We start from the raw sequence: 18165 nt of genomic DNA on the forward strand, positions 1-18165 counted from the left end.
TGATGGATGCTTTTTCCAATTTGCTGGAAGGTAGAGGTTTCAAAGGTATCACTAATGGTAATTTTTCTCTCAACCACCTGTTATATGCTGATGACGTTTTGATTTTTGGTGAGGCTACTACTGAAAACTGCACTATTCTTGCTAATGCTATTACTGATTTTGCCAATTCCTCTGGTCTCTTCATTAATCGTGAAAAATGTTCCATTATGTTTCCAAAGCACATGAGGAATCAACTAGAGGTGTGTCAAACGCTTTCTATTCACTCCATTGTTAACAGGATAACATATTTGGGGATTCCTCTTTCCTTTTATAGGCTTAATGTTGCAGATTTTTTGCCTTTGCTTGATAGTTTAAACAAGAAACTTAATGGTTGGAAAGCAAATCTTCTCTCTTTTGCGGGTAGGCTTCAATACCTCAAATTTACCATTCAAAACACTATTGCCTACTAGATTAGAGGTTCTATTATACCTAAATCTGTGCACAAGGTTTTTAAAAAACTCAGCTCTAGATTCCTGTTTTTTGGTGAAGTCAATTCGGTTAAGAAGCTTTATATGGTCTCTTGGGATAAAATTTGCTTGCCTAAAGAGAAAGGGGGATTGGGGATACACTCTCTTAACGCTTTGTAATATGCCTTCAACTGTACTGTTATTAGTAAGATGTATAATAATGTATCTCCTTTACCTTGCTGGTTGTTAGCTAAGTACTTCTCCCCATGGAAGCCTCCGCATAGTTCTGCTTCCAAGATGTGGAAATCCATTTGTAAAACAGCTGAATCTGTGAAAAGATGCTTTCAGTTTTCTATCTTTCCTAACTGTCCCATATCCTTAAAATGGGATCACTGGTGCCTTAACTCCACGCTGGGCAGTATTGCTGGTTTGGTTGACAATACTGGATTGCCGGACATTAGGCTAGCTGATATTATTTCTGAGAATGGCTGGGAGATCTCTGGTATTATTCACTCGTCGTTGCATCAGTTTTTTGAGAGGGTGAAAATTGTGAATTGAGTGGGGCCTTGCTTGCTTTGGAATAACAGGAATTGCTTTCACTTTAACTTATTTATTAAAGATTTTTACTCTGACTATCCGGATTGCCATTGGTATAAAATGGTTTGGCACAAAAAGTACATTCTTAAACATTCTGTTTTTGTTTGGTTGGCATTAAGGGATGGTTTAAAAACTGAGGCTGCTCTCAGGATTAGGCAAAGTTTTGTTCCCATCACTTGCAGTTTATGCCATATGGGTGCTAAATCTGTTGCTCACCTCTTTTTTGAATGCACTTACTCTTTCTACATTCTAAAAAGTCTTATACATGGGATAGATATCTTTCTTTTAAGACCGTCGATTCTGTAATTGTTTGAATGGATGAATGGTGAATTTGGTACAAATGCGAATATTTTGAATTTTTACAAGCTGGCGGTTTGTTGTATTATCTACTACACCTGGAAAGAAAGAAACGGAAGGAGGTTTGGTGGAATTTCTCACTATTCCACCACTGTGCTGTTGAATATCAAACGTGTAATATTTGAGAAGGTGATGAATTGGAAGTGTGCTAATGATCTGTTGGATTATCTTTAAGCAGCTGGTTTTTAACGGGTCCCGCGTTCATTGGATGGTTATGGCCTGGTGGTTTTGGTTTATTAGCCAGGACTATGATGAAGCTCCATATTGTTGCACGACAAAATACCACCCCTTGGATGGCCTTCGGGCAACCAGGGGTTCAGCCCCTCTCATAAGTTTTGAGTCCTGGTTAATTAGTTCTGGAGCTAATTTCTGTTGGTTCTAATCTATTATTACTGTTATTGTGTGGCTTCTATTCTGTCATTACAAATGCTCCAGGCCTTCTCTTCGCACTGCTGATGGTTTTGAGCTTCTGGTTGCTGGATACAGATGCTTTTTGGCTCCTTTGGGGCGGTTCCATTGTTCTGATCTGCTTCTCTTTGTTTTGCTTATAAGTTTAGAAATGTTTTCCCTTTTCTTACATGTAATTTTGGCTATAAGGGTGGTATAGTTGGGGTTTTTTCTTCCTTCTTCTACATGAGGTTTTGTTATTACTTATGTAGAATTCTCTTCTTGTATTCACCTTTTATATGTAACCTTTTTGTTATTTAATAGATGGGCTTAGGCCCCAATTATTCCCAAAAAAAAAAAAAAAAACTTAGGAAAAGACTCAAACAAGTTAGAATTAAGTACTAATTAAATTTATCCTAAATTATATCTATATCAAATGTGCATATTGACGCATCATAGCAAACTAGTATTTTAAGTATTTTTTAGGGTGGATAAATTTATTACACAAATAATTACATGTAAAAAATAAAAATAAAAAACATGTAAAACAAAATCTAAAAATTATCCCATTCTTATGTAAAAATAAATTTTGAGGGCAAAATCTCAAAAATTATCTCCCTCATATGTAAAAGTTTTAAAATTAAAGATAAACCCTCACCCTCTACTTTATTAAGTGATAAAAAAAAAGAGAAAATAACGAAAGAATATTCTCATAATTTTTCTCTCTACTTTTATTATATGAAAGCAAAATCATATCATGCATGTGAAGATCAAATGCCTAAGACAATTTGAGCTTCTAAGAAAGAGCTGCCTTTCCTCTTCAATTATTGATTGAGTCGTTCTTCACAGAGACAGAGGTAAGTTCCTTCTCCTCTGCAATTTTATCATCATCTAATTTTGATATTATAGACTGTCTGCATAGACCTCATCAGATCAAATACTTGAGAAATTTGGAGCTTTGATGAGCTGCTTTCCCTGCTTAATTATTTATTTATTGCTCCTTCTCTATAGAAGTAATTAGTTCTTTCAGCTTGGCGTTAAGTTGTACTTTTGTTCTCATATACTAGTTCTTCTATGCTACTGTGAGTATGAATTGTGATTTGATTGTTTTTGGACTTCAATACTCATTTGTGATTTTAAATTGTTTTTAAACAATTTTTATTTCATGAATCTCTCGCAACTCTCCTTCTAAAATAATGGAAGATTATATCTTACCATACGATTTAATGATGCATGATAGGGATATTTGATTCTAATCTTTGGACGAAGCCATGGCAGATATTATTGCCATGTTCGGCAGATGGGCGAAGTCAGGGTTGTCGGCTCTTTTAGATGGGTCTTCATCTTCATCTTCATCGTCATCAGTGGAACCTACACGAGGCAATGCTTTAGATGACTTCCAGAGGATAATGCGAATGCTGCCGAGGATCGAAGCAGTGCTTGAAGATGCAGAGGAAAGGGAGATACAAGATAGATCTGTGAAGTTATGGCTTTCAGAGCTTAGGTGCTTGGCTTATGACATTGATGATGTAATCGATGAGTATGAGTATGATGTGCAGACAGCCCAGATGGGAGCCAGAGCTGTAGAAGAGTCCTACCATCATGGCAAGCACAAGCGAGGCGATGATGAACGTTATGGTCAGAGTGAGCACGTGGAAGGTCTTAATACATTAGCATCCTCATCTTATCAAGTTCCAGCAATTTCTGATGGCATGGTTGAGAAGCTGAGGGAGATTCGGGAAAGATTCGATGAGATAGAAAGGGATCAAAAGGGACTCCGTTTAAGAGAGGACGATGGCGTGAGGCGAACTGTTAGTGCACAAAATTATCGGCTTACTAGCTCTCTCGTCGATGAATCAAATATAATCGGGAGAGAGAGTGAGAAAGAGAAGATAGTGAAGTTATTGCTCTCAGACTTACACGTGAGCAATAAAATTACAGTCATCCCAGTAGTTGGCATGGGAGGTGTGGGGAAGACAACGCTGGCCCAACTCATTTATAATGATCCTAGAATTCGTCTGTATTTTGATCTCCGTATATGGATTTATGTTTCTGAGGATTTTGATCTTGTGAAATTAACCAAAGAGATATATAGATCCATAACTAACAAATCATGTGAAGAGCATGTTAGATTTGATTATCTTCAAGATTCCATTAAAAAAGAACTGATGAAATTTAAAAGAACATTTTTTGTGTTGGATGATGTGTGGAATGAGAAGCAATTTCTCTGGGAGTCCCTAAAAGTCCCATTTCACAATGCAGGCATTGTGAATATTTTGTTGACAACAAGAAATGAAAAGGTTGCAGATGTCATGCGAACTATGAACTACTTTCGTTTGGGCTTTCTTTCCCAACATGAAGGTTGGAGATTATTCAATCAATATGCTTTATGTGGTGATGAGAACCTGATGAGGATTGGCCAAAAAATTGTAAACAAATGTGGTGGATTACCTTTGGCTATAAAACTACTTGGAAGCCATCTTCGATTTGAAAGAGATGAAGATAAGTGGATGAGTATCTTAGAAAGCGAGCTTTGGGACTTGGATCCAGGAACAAATGAAATTTTTCCTGCTCTTAAACTGAGTTATCAAAGGATGCCGATTCACTTGAAGCCATGCTTTAGGTATTGTTCTTTATTTCCTAAAAAGAATATTCCTAATAAAAAACGCATTGTATGGTTGTGGATGGCACAGGGCTATATCCAACCAAAAATAAGAGGCAAGACTATGGAGGAGATTGGTAGAGAGTATTTTGATGAACTCTTGGGGAGATCGTTCTTTCAAGCAACAAAATCTACATACTATTTTAAGATGCATGACTTGATTTATGATTTGGCAGTTTTTAGGCATGTTTATTTCCATTCTATATTTTATTATGGCAAGAGGATAATCAATGATTTTCAGCTTTTGGATTCAACACGCTTGCGAGTACTACATATTGAAATCGATCAATTTGATTCAAAGACTTCAAGGTTTTCTGGTTCAATTGCCTCAATGAAGCATTTGCGCTATCTTTACATTCATACTAATGGAATAGATTTGAGTCCTCTTAGGGGAAAAGTTTTGTTTTCAAGCTTATTCAATTTTTTACATAGTATTTATAATGTGCAAGTGTTGGACTTGTCTGGTAGTGATGAACCTATAATGTTACCAGCAAGCATAAAAAATCTATTCAACCTTCGACATTTGATTCTACCATATGGTTCTGTCATGCCATGTGGTATAAGCAAGTTAACTTGTCTCCAAACATTAAGAACTGTAGTTGTAAAGGATGGAAATCACGAAGGTGGTGGACTAGGTGAGATACAAGACTTAGCAAGCCTTACAGGGAGTTGTTGTATAAAAAATATAGGTTATACAAATAATGTTGAGGATTTCAAGAAGGCAAATATTAATGGGAAGAAGCAAATTAGGAGACTATTCATATATTGGGATGAATCGTTGATTCCTTATAATGTTTCATTAATTGATGTTCACATTTATTTTGATGCAAAGAATCAAGTAGAGAAACAAAGTTTTGAGTTGGAAGAGGCAAAGCTTGAGGCATTGCAGCCTCACAACAACCTCAAAGAATTAGGGATATATGATTACCTGGGATAATACTCCCATCGTGGCTTGGTGATCCTTCGTACTCTAAGTTACAAGATATGACCCTTGATGGATGTCATAATTGGGATGGATCAGGTAGAGCGCTGGATAGAGATCTCCCATGTATTCAAAGTATTTTCATCATGAATTGTGCTATGTTAAAAAATATAAAAATAGTGCAGTCATCCTCACTTAGAAGACTATTTGTTCAATTCTGCCCAAAAATAACATCATTGCATGGGCTATGTAGTCTGCATAGACTTGAAAAGTTAGAAATAAGGGAGTGTTATAATCTATTGATCTATGCGGAGGAGATACTTCCTTCTAAGTTGCAATTTGTATGTTTCGAAGATTGCTTTAAGTTGACATCAATACCAGGCTTGCAAAACCTTCGTTCACTTAAGGAATTGAAGCTAAATAGATGCTGGAAACTTGAACTCACTTTGGAAGAAAAGCTTTCAACCATGCCTAGTACTTTGGAGATTGTTGATTGCCCTCGATTGGAAAAGTGGTGCCAAAGATATGGATTCAAATATATTAAGGTATGCTTAATCAGTCCTCAAATTCTTTACTTTTCTTTTGATTATCATTAAAATTGTTCAAGTAGAGAGCTCAGAAAAAATGCCGATCCACTTTGTCACATCACATGTCATGAATGCTATTACTTTATAATAAAGCCTTCTCTAATTGTATATATAGAAGTGCATTATTTATAAGTTATAACCAAGTAGAAGTAGTGGAATTATTTCCAAGTTATATTCATCACCTAAAAATTATTGCATCATTCTCTTATGAACTGGTATTAACATATCTTAATTATATGTGCATTTTTTTTTGTAGAATGTATTGATTAGGCTTAATCTAACATTATACCTTGATTGATACAAAGTCCTTCACAATATGCTAGTCTATAAGTTTAGAATATTAATATAAATATTGCAAGTGACAATTATACAATGACTAATCTTATATTATTTTTTGTTGAGTCGACACAGCTTTTTCAGAGCCAGACTGGCGTTGATGAAGAATCCTCTGTAGGATCAATTGATTATTCCGACTATCACATATGGTCACTGTTGAAAAGCGAAATGTATAAGGAGTGAGTTTATGGATTAGGCTCTCAGGTTTACAAAATCGAGGGACAGTGCTTTGCTTGCTCAAGCTTCTCAGCAAGCACTTGGGAGGGCATGGTAAGCCAACAAGTTGCTACCCGGAAACCAGCCCTAGAGCATATCCAAAAATCACAAGCGGACATGCAAATGTATTATACTTAGATTATGGAGATGCTTTAGAGGATGAGGGAGCAGTTCAATGGAAAACAACCTGCAGTAACAGAGGAGAGCGAGGATATAGAATATAAGTTGATTTTTTGTGATTATAATTAATTTGTGTTGTTGCTATTTGAATGTATAAGAAACTCTATGATTTATTGCATGAGTGTTTGATAATTGTATAACTGTTGAATTTTTGTACTTTTTAAGAATATTTTTCTACAATGTTGAAATATTAGCTTATCTAAACTGTTGTGAGTATTTCTTATTACTTATATATTGTATTGTAGAATAACTAATACAAGGGGTTGTTTCTTTTTATCTATGCTAGAGATTTCCAGCGGATTTTCATCTTATATTCTGCTGAAAACGTTGATATGATGCTCTGGACATTTGATCACTAACGGAGTCGTCTCATCCGTTCAAACACAAGTCATCACACCCTCACACCAGTAGCTCTTTCTATGTGGGTGCAATTCCATTATACTCTTAATTTCTACATGGTAGCAGTGCAGTAGAAGCTTAATAGCTCACATCCTCACACCAGTTGCTCTCTTCCCACTCGGCGCCAAGAAAACAATTTCTACGTGGATATACTTGCAAACATCATTTGGATTACCATCAAATTCGACTCAATCCAAGCCCAAATGGGTCCAAATCAAATACTCAAAGCATTTTTGCAGGGTTCAAAGCATAATTTGGATTACCAAACAAATTCCAAACGTGACATGCTTATAGTGAAATCAAGCGGCTCGATGAGACGAATCCAACAAATGTAAGATTGCCAAATTTGATATTATTAAGACATTCAAATGATGAATAAACGGTCCATGATCAAAGTGATCAATATCGCCGTCCATTCAACCCACTCTCATCTTGACCTTGATACTCCCCATATTGGGGAGCTTACTTGCCGCCGACAACTGCCGGATTTCTTCACGAGGACTTCCATCCATTCGTCGACCAACGTCGGACTTGCGCCTATTTGTCGTCCATCGCATGACTTCTTCCCGAACACCACCAAACTTCTGCCCCTTTGTCGACCATTATTGGAGTTTTTCCTGCCCACCATCGGACTTCCGCTCGTTCGTCAACTACCACCTGATTTCTTCCCAACCACTGTCGAACTTTCGCTTGTTCGTCGACCACCGTCGATTTTCCGCCTGTTCGTCGAACACCGCCAGAGTTCTTTTCGACCATGGACGTACTTCTGCTTGTTCGTCGACCACCGACGTACTCTCTTGTTCGTGGATCACCCTTAAAATTCCTCATGTTTGTCAACCACCAGTGGAGTTTTTCCTAAACCACTCAAGACCCCTTTGGAAAAGGTTTTTCATTGCAAGACGGACTAATTTTATCAGTCTTTACCTTCCCGTGTGTGACTTCAGCAAGGGCAAGTTTTAGTAGTGGTGGAAAAGGGTCTCTAATGGCGTCCAGCAGGCCCAAGTACTTAAGAGTGTTTTGAAAATGTATGTATTTCAGGAATTTAGAAAAAAAATATAATTTGAATTATTTGTTTCGTTGTAAGATAAATATAATAATTTATTTTCTTAAATGTTTAGTTGATTATAAAATAAAAAATGAAACGCCTCCATGTTGAAAATGTGGAAGGTTGAGGAGCCAAGGTGCATATTAATACTTGAACAAAGTTCTCTCCAAAATATAAAATTGTATATGCATATTAATTTTATTTTTTATTAAAAAAAAGAAAATAAATAAACATTTTTTCAATAATGTTGACCTACACACGAGGTTAAAAAAAAATCCTCCAAAATCCAGCGTAAACCCCATGTACCTATTCGACTCCGTTTGCATCTCTTTGCTCAAATCCTGCGCAAATCCCTTCTTTGCCTTCATTGATAAAACGAGAGCTAAATAGCCCTCTAGTTTTTTGCTTCTCCCTTGCGCGCGAGCTCCCCAGTCATCTGATCTCCCTCTCCCTCGTTTGTGTCTTCCGAGTCGAGTGAGCCCTCTAATGCAGTCGAAATCCTCAACCAATCCGAACTACAGCCGACCTCCACCTGCTCGCAAACTTCACCCTGTCCGATCTCTACTTTGCGCAAGTTGCAAGACTCACGTCTACCTTCGATCCATCCTCCTTTCACTATGTAGACTTCCACCTTGCCTACACTACCTCCACGCTCCAACTGCGAGAAGATCCATCTTCACTATGCCGATTTCCACAATGCCAATTTCTGATTTATCGCTCGCCCCATCATCTGCTTTAAGTGCAAGATGATGAAATTTTTAATTTTAAATATTAAAATTTTCAAATACCAAATTATGCTGCTACTATACGCCATATGCATGCTGAGTATCTCATTGACAACTGGCCTTAATCAAAAGAACTTTCTTGTTATAGGGAGGGGTAATTAATTATAGGGGCTTGTGCCTATAGGAAACAAGAACTCAGATATAAAATCCTCACAAAATGAGGGTGGAATCTCTAGGTAGTGTCTTATTTCTAACTCAATCTACCTTCTGAAAATTTATCCAGGAGCTTGATATGTTAAAACTCTCGAGAAAGAGGGGAGGCCAAATGATTTGTCCGATTGATCAAATTTTCGTTTTATTTATAAGACATATCATTCTAAAAAAAATTATGAATGGAAGTAAAAATAATATAGAGTATTCTCAGAAATTTTACTGTCCTTATCCTGACACCTACTAAATATTCTCTTCTTCCTATCCCCTGCTTTTACTGTCCTTATCCTGCTTTTACTTTATGAAAGCAAACTCATATCATGCGTGTGAGAGATCATGCATGTGAGAGATCAAATGCCTGAGGTAATATGAGCTTGTAAGAAAGAGCTGCCTTTCATCTTCAATTATTGATTGAGTGGTTCTTCACAGATTGAGAGAGGTAAGTTCCTTCACCATAGATATTTCTTGCTCATCTAATTTTGTGACAGTACAGTCGTTTGAGTATACTTAAATTTGTTTCCTCGATTCTGATTTCTCGATTAGAGCAAGAAGAAGATCTTTGTTTTTTCTCTGAATTTTAATTTATCAGTTAATTAATTTTGTATCTTAAATATAGTTTTAATTTTGGTCTTATAGACTGAGACTATGGGTTCGTTTGGGACGGCTTTTTTATTGCTTTCTAAAACAAAGTTTTAGTACAAATTTTTTTATTTTTGTACTAAAACTCCATTTTAGAAAGCAATAAAAAAGCCGTCCCAAACGAAGCCTATATCAGATCAAATACTTGAGAAAAATGGAGCTTTGAAGAGCTGCCTTCCCTGCTCAGGTATTTATTTATTGCTCCTTATCAATTATTTTTTGGTTTTTGTCCTTCATGATGTAATGGCTCCTGCACAGATGAAGCTTAGCAAACAGTGAAACGATAAAATAGGGAAGAAGATGAAACTTCTGTAATTCTATATTCAAGACTAAAAACTCCTTTCTCCTTTTCCTAACACATATATTTTCAGTAATAACACCTATACTAATATTAGACTTAACGGATAACACTATACTTGAGCAGCATGTAACTAAAAACGGGAAAAAGCAGATAAAAGGATAAACGGAGCAGGGTAGTGCAGTCGTTGCCTATCCCTGAGTGGAAATGGGAGGAGGTAACGATGGATTTTGCGATGGGTTTTCCTCGATCACGACAAGGACATGATGCCATTTGGGTGGTTGTAGATCGATTGACGAAGTCAGCCCATTTTCTTCCGATCAGACAGACGGATTCAGTTGATCGCTTGGCACAGATTTATGTGAAGGAAATAGTCAGATTGCACGGTGTGCCTCGTGTGATCGTATCTGATCGAGATGGACGCTTTACTTCCAGACTTTGGAAAGGCATTCAGCAAGGCTTGGGTACGAAACTGCATTTCAGTACAGCCTTTCATCCTCAGACCGACGGACAGTCTGAGAGGACGATTCAGGTACTGGAAGATCTGTTGAGGCTTTGTGTTCTGGACTTTAGCGGAAGTTGGGAGGATCATATTCCGCTGATTGAGTTTGCCTATAACAACAGTTTTCAGTCCAGTATCGGTATGGCACCGTACGAGGCTTTGTATGGCAGGAAGTGTCGTACTCCTTTGACTCTGACGGAGGTCGGAGATAGACAGGCTTTGGGGGCCACTTTTGCTGATGAAACTGCTCAGAAGATCAATTTGATAAGAGAAAGATTGAAAGCCGCTCAAGATCGTCAGCAGAAGTATTACAATCAGAAGCACAGATTTGTTGAGTTTCAGGTCGGTGACTTTGTGTATGTCAAAGTCAGCCCGATGAAAGGTGTGAGCAGATTTGGTCAGGTGAGTAAGCTTAGTCCAAGGTATGTTGGACCATTTGAGATTTTGGAAAGAATTGGAAAATCTGCTTATCGCCTATTGCTTTCTGATTCTATGCCTGACGTGCATAATGTGTTTCACGTATCCACTCTGAGGAAGTGGGTTTCAGACTCTGGGAAGAAGTTGTCAGCTGATGAGGTGGAGATTCAGGAGAATCTGGCGTACAAGGAAGAGCCAGAGCTTATTTTGGCGTACGACGTCCGAAAGTTAAGAAATAAAGAGATTCCGATGGTTAAAGTCCAGTGGAAGCACCGGACTGCACGGGAAGCAACTTGGGAGAAGGAGTCTGATATGAGACGGTCGTACCCGTACTTGTTTTGACGGAGGTTGGATTGGATAATGTCGAGGACGACATTTTTTTTTAAGTTGGGGAGATTGTAATATCAGTTTTTGCTCCAGGTTCGTCCGGGACGAAGTTGGATCGTCCGGGACGATCGGTACAGGTTGTGCAGAAAATCAGTTTTGGCTGTATGGTTCGTCTGGACGAAATCAGGATCGTCTGGACGAAAATTCTCCCGTGAACCCTTCGCCAGGGACGATATGTCATTTTTCGTCTGGACGGAATTCCTCTCTTCATGGATCGTCCGGTACGAAGCTCGATCGTCCAGGACGATCAGTCTGGATATATATAGAAATGAGATATTTTGAAGAGAGAGAAAAAGCTGAGGAGAGAGAAAAACGAAGGAAAAAGTGGAAAAGTTGATTTTCGGACGACGCGGAGCCGTTTTCGCCCGAAGTGGCTGTTGAGGAAATTGCTGTGCTCGAGGTAAGGCACATTCCGCCTTTCTCAATTTTCAGAACCGTCGTGTTTGGCGGTATATTCTGTCCGGATTTCGTTTTCGTTAATGATTTTTGTCTGTATCTGTTGATTGACTCAGTTTTTACCGCGTAACTTTTTGGATATCGTTGCCGTGCCGGGTGTGCACGTTTTGACTATATTTTGAAGATTTTCGTCCGGGTATTTTTGATTCGACTGTGTTTTTAGTCGACCAGATTTTTCTGTGAAATTGGAATTTATCTGTGCAGTAGAATAAATGTTCTGAAATGTTGATATCTGTATTCTGTGCGAATTCGGTAAATTTTCTTTGCAGGAATTTTTGTGTAAATTCCGTATACTGCCGTTGTGCTGCCCGATTTTTTGGGTAATTTCTGAATTGTCCGTATTTCTTCTGAATTGAAATGCTATGTGTATAAGCTATAAAAAGGGAGTTATAAGGGGCCTGAATCCTATGAGATTCAGTTAGTGAAACGGGAAATCTGAAATGAGCTCAAATCTGAAATTCTGAAATCAGTTCTGTTCCGGATCCGATGAATTCTGTTTTGGTGCTATAAGCACATCTGTTTTGGTGCCGTGAGCACAAAGGGAGACATAAGGGGCCTGGATCCTATGAGATTCAGTCAGTGTCTGGGAAGGGAGGCATAAGGGGCCGGAATCCATAGAGATTCCGTCAGTGTCAGGGCATTTAGCTATATGTATCTGTACTATTTTCTGTATCTGTTCTGTTCTGTACGAAATTGTGATTATGATATGATATGATCCGTACGATTCTGATTTCTGATTCTGTTCTGATACGATCTGTACGACTCTGATGTGATTTGATACCTGTCCGTAAGTTTTGATTTCCAATTCTGTTCCGATTTCTGATCTGATTTCTGTCCGATGAATTTGGTTCTGTTTTCTGAGAATTTAGATTGGTGGTTTGTTGCTTTGCTGAGCTGTTGAGCTCACCCTTGCTTTCTGGTGGTTTTCAGGTTCTGGGAAGGGCAAGGAAGTTCAGGACTAGGTTTCAGAGTCTGATCAGATTAGGTACTTTTGTACTTTTGATTTTTGTACAGTCATGGCTTTTCTGTTCTGTCTTTCTTTCTGTTGAAAGCCATGTACTGTTCTGTAGATGATTATTTTGAGGAAATGAAAAGATAGATGTTTTGTTCCGCTGCATTTGATGTTTTTAGTAGCTCTGTTGTTCTGTGTGCTTCTGTGAGTTAAGAATTTGGAAGATCAGTTCAGTAACCTAATCCAAAGCCAGATCCTGGTTAAGAAAGGTCTCTCGTCGCGATCCGGCTCGGGCGGGATCCGTCCCCGTCGGGTCGGGTCGTGACAAGAGTGGTGCCAAAAATATGGATTCAGAGTTACTCTGGTATGCTTCATCACACAATTTTTTTTTTTTTCTTTTCTTATGATTATCATTGCATGTACTATGATAATAAATAGGAGGGGAATATAAAAAAGAAAACTGATCAGGATAGCTTACTTAAATTCAAATATTTTTTTAACATAACTCGTATACATGCACATCATCTATTCATAAAATCTCAGATTATTTGTTCGCTTCATTTTAAATAAGGATATATTTTGTTGCTTTACTACAACAGGAATTATCAAAGATCAAGGAGTTGACTGTACGAAGCATAAGTGCTGTAATATCATATTATGGTTCAGGGAACCTCGTCTCCTTAAAAACTCTAAATATGCTTGAGTGTAGTGAAAGTGATTTCCCCAAAAATGAATGGATTCCATGCAGTGTGTATACCTTGCATCTTAATTCATGTCAACATGTGAAGTTCCTTCCATCGTATCAAAATCTGTCCGCACTGAGGTTGCTGAAAATCTGGCGTTGCAAAGCTTTGACATGCTTGCCTGGATTAGAGATGATGAAATCCCTTGAAAACTTAGAGATAATAGAGTGTCCTCAATTCACGATGTCACCAGATCACAATTTGCCATCCAAGCTTCGTTTATTGCTCATAAGCGACTGCCCAGCTCTTTTGTGCTTGCCTGGGCTCCAACAACTTTTCTCCCTTCAATACCTGAAGTTATATGCGTGTTCTGAGCTTATGCTCCCACCACCGGAACAACTTCCTTTTATGCTTCATGTTCAGCTACAGCTTTTTAATTGTCCAAAGCTGATAGATTGGTGTCAAAAATATAACCTACGCTATAACAATGAGGTCAGTAAGTTATTACAACTACTGCACGTACGTTCACTTTAAATAATCTGGTTTCTTAATTTGTCAAACTGTAGTTGTTACTAATCCATTTTAATTCTGAACCAGGAATCATCCAAAGAACTATTTGTTAGGAGCAATGAGCAGATGAAGTTATGGCTAGAGGAAGTATCTGTACTCTTTGAAAACATATGTGTTTTGGACTACGATGGGGCAATTCTTGAAACAGAAAAATGGCCTGCTTTTCAACTTGTGGGCATTTACTTTTGCTCCTGTGTTCATTTGAAGTCTCTCTCATTGATGAAAAACTTCACTAGACTAAAGCAACTGAGGATATGGGATTGCTCCCATCTCGAAGAGCTTTTTGGGCTAGACAGGGTCGCCACTCTGCAAGACATAGATATAAGCAACTGTCCAAACTTCCATTTTATTAGTCGCTTTCCCAAAAGCCTTCAGTCCTTGGCGATTGATAGATGCAACAAGCTCCGCTCTTTGGACTGTAAGGAAATGAATCTATCTTCACTTGAGATTTCTAGTTGCTCAACTCTGAAATTTATAAATGAACTACGACTGAGCCAAGCATCTCTTTGTTTCTTAAAAATAAGCAATTGTCCTGAACTCTATATCCATGATGAGTTGCTGCATATGTTGAATCCCAACAATGTCGAAATCAGTGCATGCCCACAACTACAAAAATGGTGCCAAAAACAATCTGTTTCTTACATATAGCCGAAAAAAAAAAAACAAAGACATAGTAACAATAAGGTGAGAAAGTTATTACAACTACTTCATGTTCACTTTGAATAGTCTGGTTTCTTAATTTGTCAAACTGTCGTTACTAATCCAATTTAATTATGAACCAGGAATCACACAAAGACATATTTGTTAGGAGCAGTGAGTAGATCAAGCTATGGCTCGAGGAAGAATATACGTTCTTTGAAAACATGTGTTTTGGACTAAGATGAGGCTATTCTTGAAACAGATAAATGACCCGCTTTTCGACTTTTGGGCTTGTACATTTGCTCCTGTGTTCATTTGAAGTCTATGTCATTGAGGAAAAACTTCATTAGACTAAACTTCATTACAAAATATGTACAGCTGCTTACATATAGAGAGTAAGGCTGAGTTTGTCTACTTCAATTTATGAATTTGCAGCAGCAAACTAACAGAGTTCTCCAGATTATCTCAGCTTTGCAAGACAAATTCGGAGTTTGCTTCAACGTGCATGCATGGCTTCCTGTAATGAAAGTTAGCTTGGTGTGCATTCCAGATTTTAGGATTTTCTTTCTTGTTATATGATTTTATGTGATATAAGAAATATTGTTGTGATTAATAACTCTTATCTATTGATTATTTTCTTTTTGTAGAACCACAAAATCTGTGAGTAAATTGTATATGTTATTTCTTTTTAATATGATTGGATGCCAAAAAGAAAAAAAGTTAAATTAAATTGGAATCAGAACATTTGGCCCCAAAGAATTGGAATTTAGCTCTTTGATTCATTGATTTTTTTTTTCATCTTCTTTGATTTATTTAAACTTTTAAAAATTATATATTTTGTTCTAAAATAAATAAAAAAATTATAAGTTTTATAAATAACAAAATAATAGAAATGACACATTAGCAAAAATAATCTTCATAGGGCACGAATGTCAAGAGGTATTTTTGAATTACAAATTTTCAAAATTTTAAATTTTTTTACTAAAATAATTAAATAACTACTTAACAGTAATTTTATTTTATTTTTGTTCTACACTATTTTCTTATATTTTTTATAATATTTATTTTTCAAATTCATGCTAATGACTTATAATGTGCATTTCGGGGGAGTTTTAATATATTAAGTTCCTGGGTAAATTCTGATAAGGCAGATTGAGATTGTAGATAAGACACTACCCAAAGATTTCGCCCTCATTTTGTGAGGACTATATGATCCGAGTTCTAGTTTCCTATGGGCGTAAGCCCCTATAGATAATTACCCCTTCTGATCGATAATGAGAGAAAACTTTCGTTTAAGGCTACTCAATTACTCATTAATCAGATACATAAAAACACATGCTATCTGGCATATAGTAGCATCACGGGTTTTTGTATTGAGAATTTCATATTTAAAATAGGCCTAATATAAACATATAAAATGAATGTCTCGGTCGACATCGTGACTGTACATTCATTTAAAAGTTTGAACTTTGTCGACTCCTATTACTTACGTAGGAGGGTCAGGTTCAAATTTAAATTTATTTATTGAACTGCGCAGCATCACTATATGTTACATATGTGAATACATCATGCTCGCCGGGGCCTATGCAGATGTATGATTAAACATATATTTTTTGATGTTTATGTATAGAAATTATAGTGTATGTGGGAGGCATTTTTATAAAATTTGATGTCGATCAGTTGTGCAGGTAATTGTCATTTGAGTGTACGCAACATCTCGTTTGAGAGCTTGTAGATGTCTTCTATTCGCTTGTATGTAGATTGTGGATCCGATGGCATTGCATAGCACTACAGTCATTTACCTATTTCATACAGATAGACTGTCGTGTACTACTTGTTGCTTTCCATAGGTAAATTATTGTACGCTAACGAGTCTCCTGGTAGTTATTTGTAGACAACTACATTCACATGATGCCTTTGTTTATGGTCATTACTTTGCATACAAATTTTCTAGCACAGAGCACAAGCATTTGTATTTGTAGTAATTATTCTGCATTTTGCTTGTGGTTGACACACCAGGCGTAAAACGAATCTTCTACGATAGCTCAATGTCATTTGCTATGTTGTAGTCCTTTAAAATTTTACGCGTAGATGACATTTCATGTATATAGCAGGTCTTCTACAATAGCTCGTAGGAATTCATATTTGATGTATTCACTTTGTATTTTGCTTGTGGATAATAGATTAGGTGGACAATAGATTGGGTGTACTATGATTGCTTGAATATGGCATATTCATTTGCCATTCACAGATCTATTACATGTATTATGCGTGATGGATCATCTATAGCCACTCATGGGCAAGTTGTAGCGTCTTTTATCATATATATACCTTCTTTAGTGCTCTTAGGTGGACGTAGTAGAGGTTGTCACATCTTCTTGCATGATTGTTGTGCTGACTATCATCAACTTCAGCTTTGCTATTCATAAGGCAGTGTTGCAAAACAGTTGTTTTATTTGTTAAATGCCATTGATTTTACCTTATTGAGTGTATTCATAAGATAATTGTCACTGTTATTGTCTGCAAGTGAATTGCATGTTCATCTGTATATTAACACTAATCACCGAGTTAGTTGCATTCATTGCCGATTTCTCTTTGCATATTGACTGATGAGTGACTGCATCTGTCATCAAATTCCTTATGCACGTTGATCAGTGTTGGTTGTAGAATAAGAGAGTATCATTATTTCCAGACAGGCTAGCATGCTTGTTTGGAGATGAATGGCATTGACCATCTGCAAGCTTCACATACTTCGAATTTTATTGAATCCATCAAATTATTGTGTTCATTGTGAATTGACTTCCTTTGTCTACAATGGGGTTAATAGGCTTGCTTGCATACCGATTGGCATTAACTGTAGAAGGATTATATGTCATTTTGAACTTGATATTTCTTTGGTAGATTAATGTATTCATCTAAAAATCCTTCCTTCTTCGTTGTTTTATTTTTCTTTGAGTTGAACTATTGTTGGTGATAGGGACGCCATTACATTTTTTTCATGCTCACTTATTTTGCAAATCTGTTTAATCTAACAAATCCTTCTATTACAAGTCCTTGCACTCACTTTGAGTTGTATTTGCTTGCATGAAGTTCATTTGAATGCAATCATTTTAAGCCAATTATGTTGAAGTCCACCAGTCCTTTATTTGATTGTTGATGCTCATTAAAATGATTTAGGTCTTTAATTAGCACTTGTATTGATCTAATTGTGTGTTTGCTAAGTCCAATTCTCTGTGGTCTCTTGAAGTTCAAATCTTTTTGTACTTCATTCAAGTCCTCTGTTATCTTGTTAAGTTCAAGTATTGTCCCATGTATTTTGTTCAAGTGCAAGTGATTATTGAAATTATTCTGTTCAATTTTGCAAGGTCCTATTGTTCACTTGAGTTCAAGTTTCAAGTTAAGTAAAAAAAAAATTGTAGTTCATTTAAGTTTAAGTTCTTGTCCCTTGTAATTGTCCAAGTCTTGTGCATTTTTAGATAAAATTTCGGCCGCCTCTTAACGTCTTTACAGTGTAGGGTAAACTACAGAAGTCTTAACATGACGAACATGTTAA

The 18165-nt window shown here is 36.9% G+C and overlaps 2 protein-coding genes across 7 annotated transcripts; both read left to right on the plus strand.

Moving 5' to 3' along the window:
- The first annotated feature begins 2481 nt into the window (after nucleotides 1-2481).
- Nucleotides 2482-6894, plus strand: LOC110100268 (putative disease resistance protein RGA3). 6 transcript variants are annotated; one of them, XR_003702258.1, is made up of 4 exons: nucleotides 2484-2644; nucleotides 3028-4410; nucleotides 5753-5916; nucleotides 6370-6894. XR_003702258.1 is itself a non-coding variant. In XM_028699092.1 (3 exons), exons 2-3 carry the CDS (start codon nucleotides 3059-3061, stop codon nucleotides 6410-6412), a joined length of 1404 nt encoding a protein of 467 aa, XP_028554925.1. In that variant the 5' UTR covers nucleotides 2484-2644; nucleotides 3028-3058; the 3' UTR covers nucleotides 6413-6894. The 6 variants fall into 6 exon arrangements, 2 of the variants coding, with proteins under 2 accessions (XP_028554925.1, XP_028554926.1); XR_003702259.1 differs by lacking the exon at nucleotides 3028-4410 and having other exon boundaries at nucleotides 2482-2644; XM_028699092.1 differs by lacking the exon at nucleotides 5753-5916 and having other exon boundaries at nucleotides 6361-6894.
- A 6159-nt stretch (nucleotides 6895-13053) lies between these two features.
- LOC110100266 lies at nucleotides 13054-14805 on the plus strand. Its single transcript, XM_028699094.1, has 4 exons — nucleotides 13054-13084; nucleotides 13320-13895; nucleotides 14001-14391; nucleotides 14498-14805. The coding sequence occupies exons 2-4, from the start codon at nucleotides 13416-13418 to the stop codon at nucleotides 14542-14544; spliced, it is 918 nt and encodes a 305-aa protein (XP_028554927.1). The 5' UTR covers nucleotides 13054-13084; nucleotides 13320-13415; the 3' UTR covers nucleotides 14545-14805.
- The last annotated feature ends 3360 nt before the right edge of the window (nucleotides 14806-18165 follow it).

This window comes from Dendrobium catenatum, unplaced genomic scaffold (genome assembly GCF_001605985.2).
Source record: "Dendrobium catenatum unplaced genomic scaffold, ASM160598v2 fragScaff_scaffold_1220, whole genome shotgun sequence".
NCBI classification, from domain to species: domain Eukaryota; kingdom Viridiplantae; phylum Streptophyta; class Magnoliopsida; order Asparagales; family Orchidaceae; genus Dendrobium; species Dendrobium catenatum.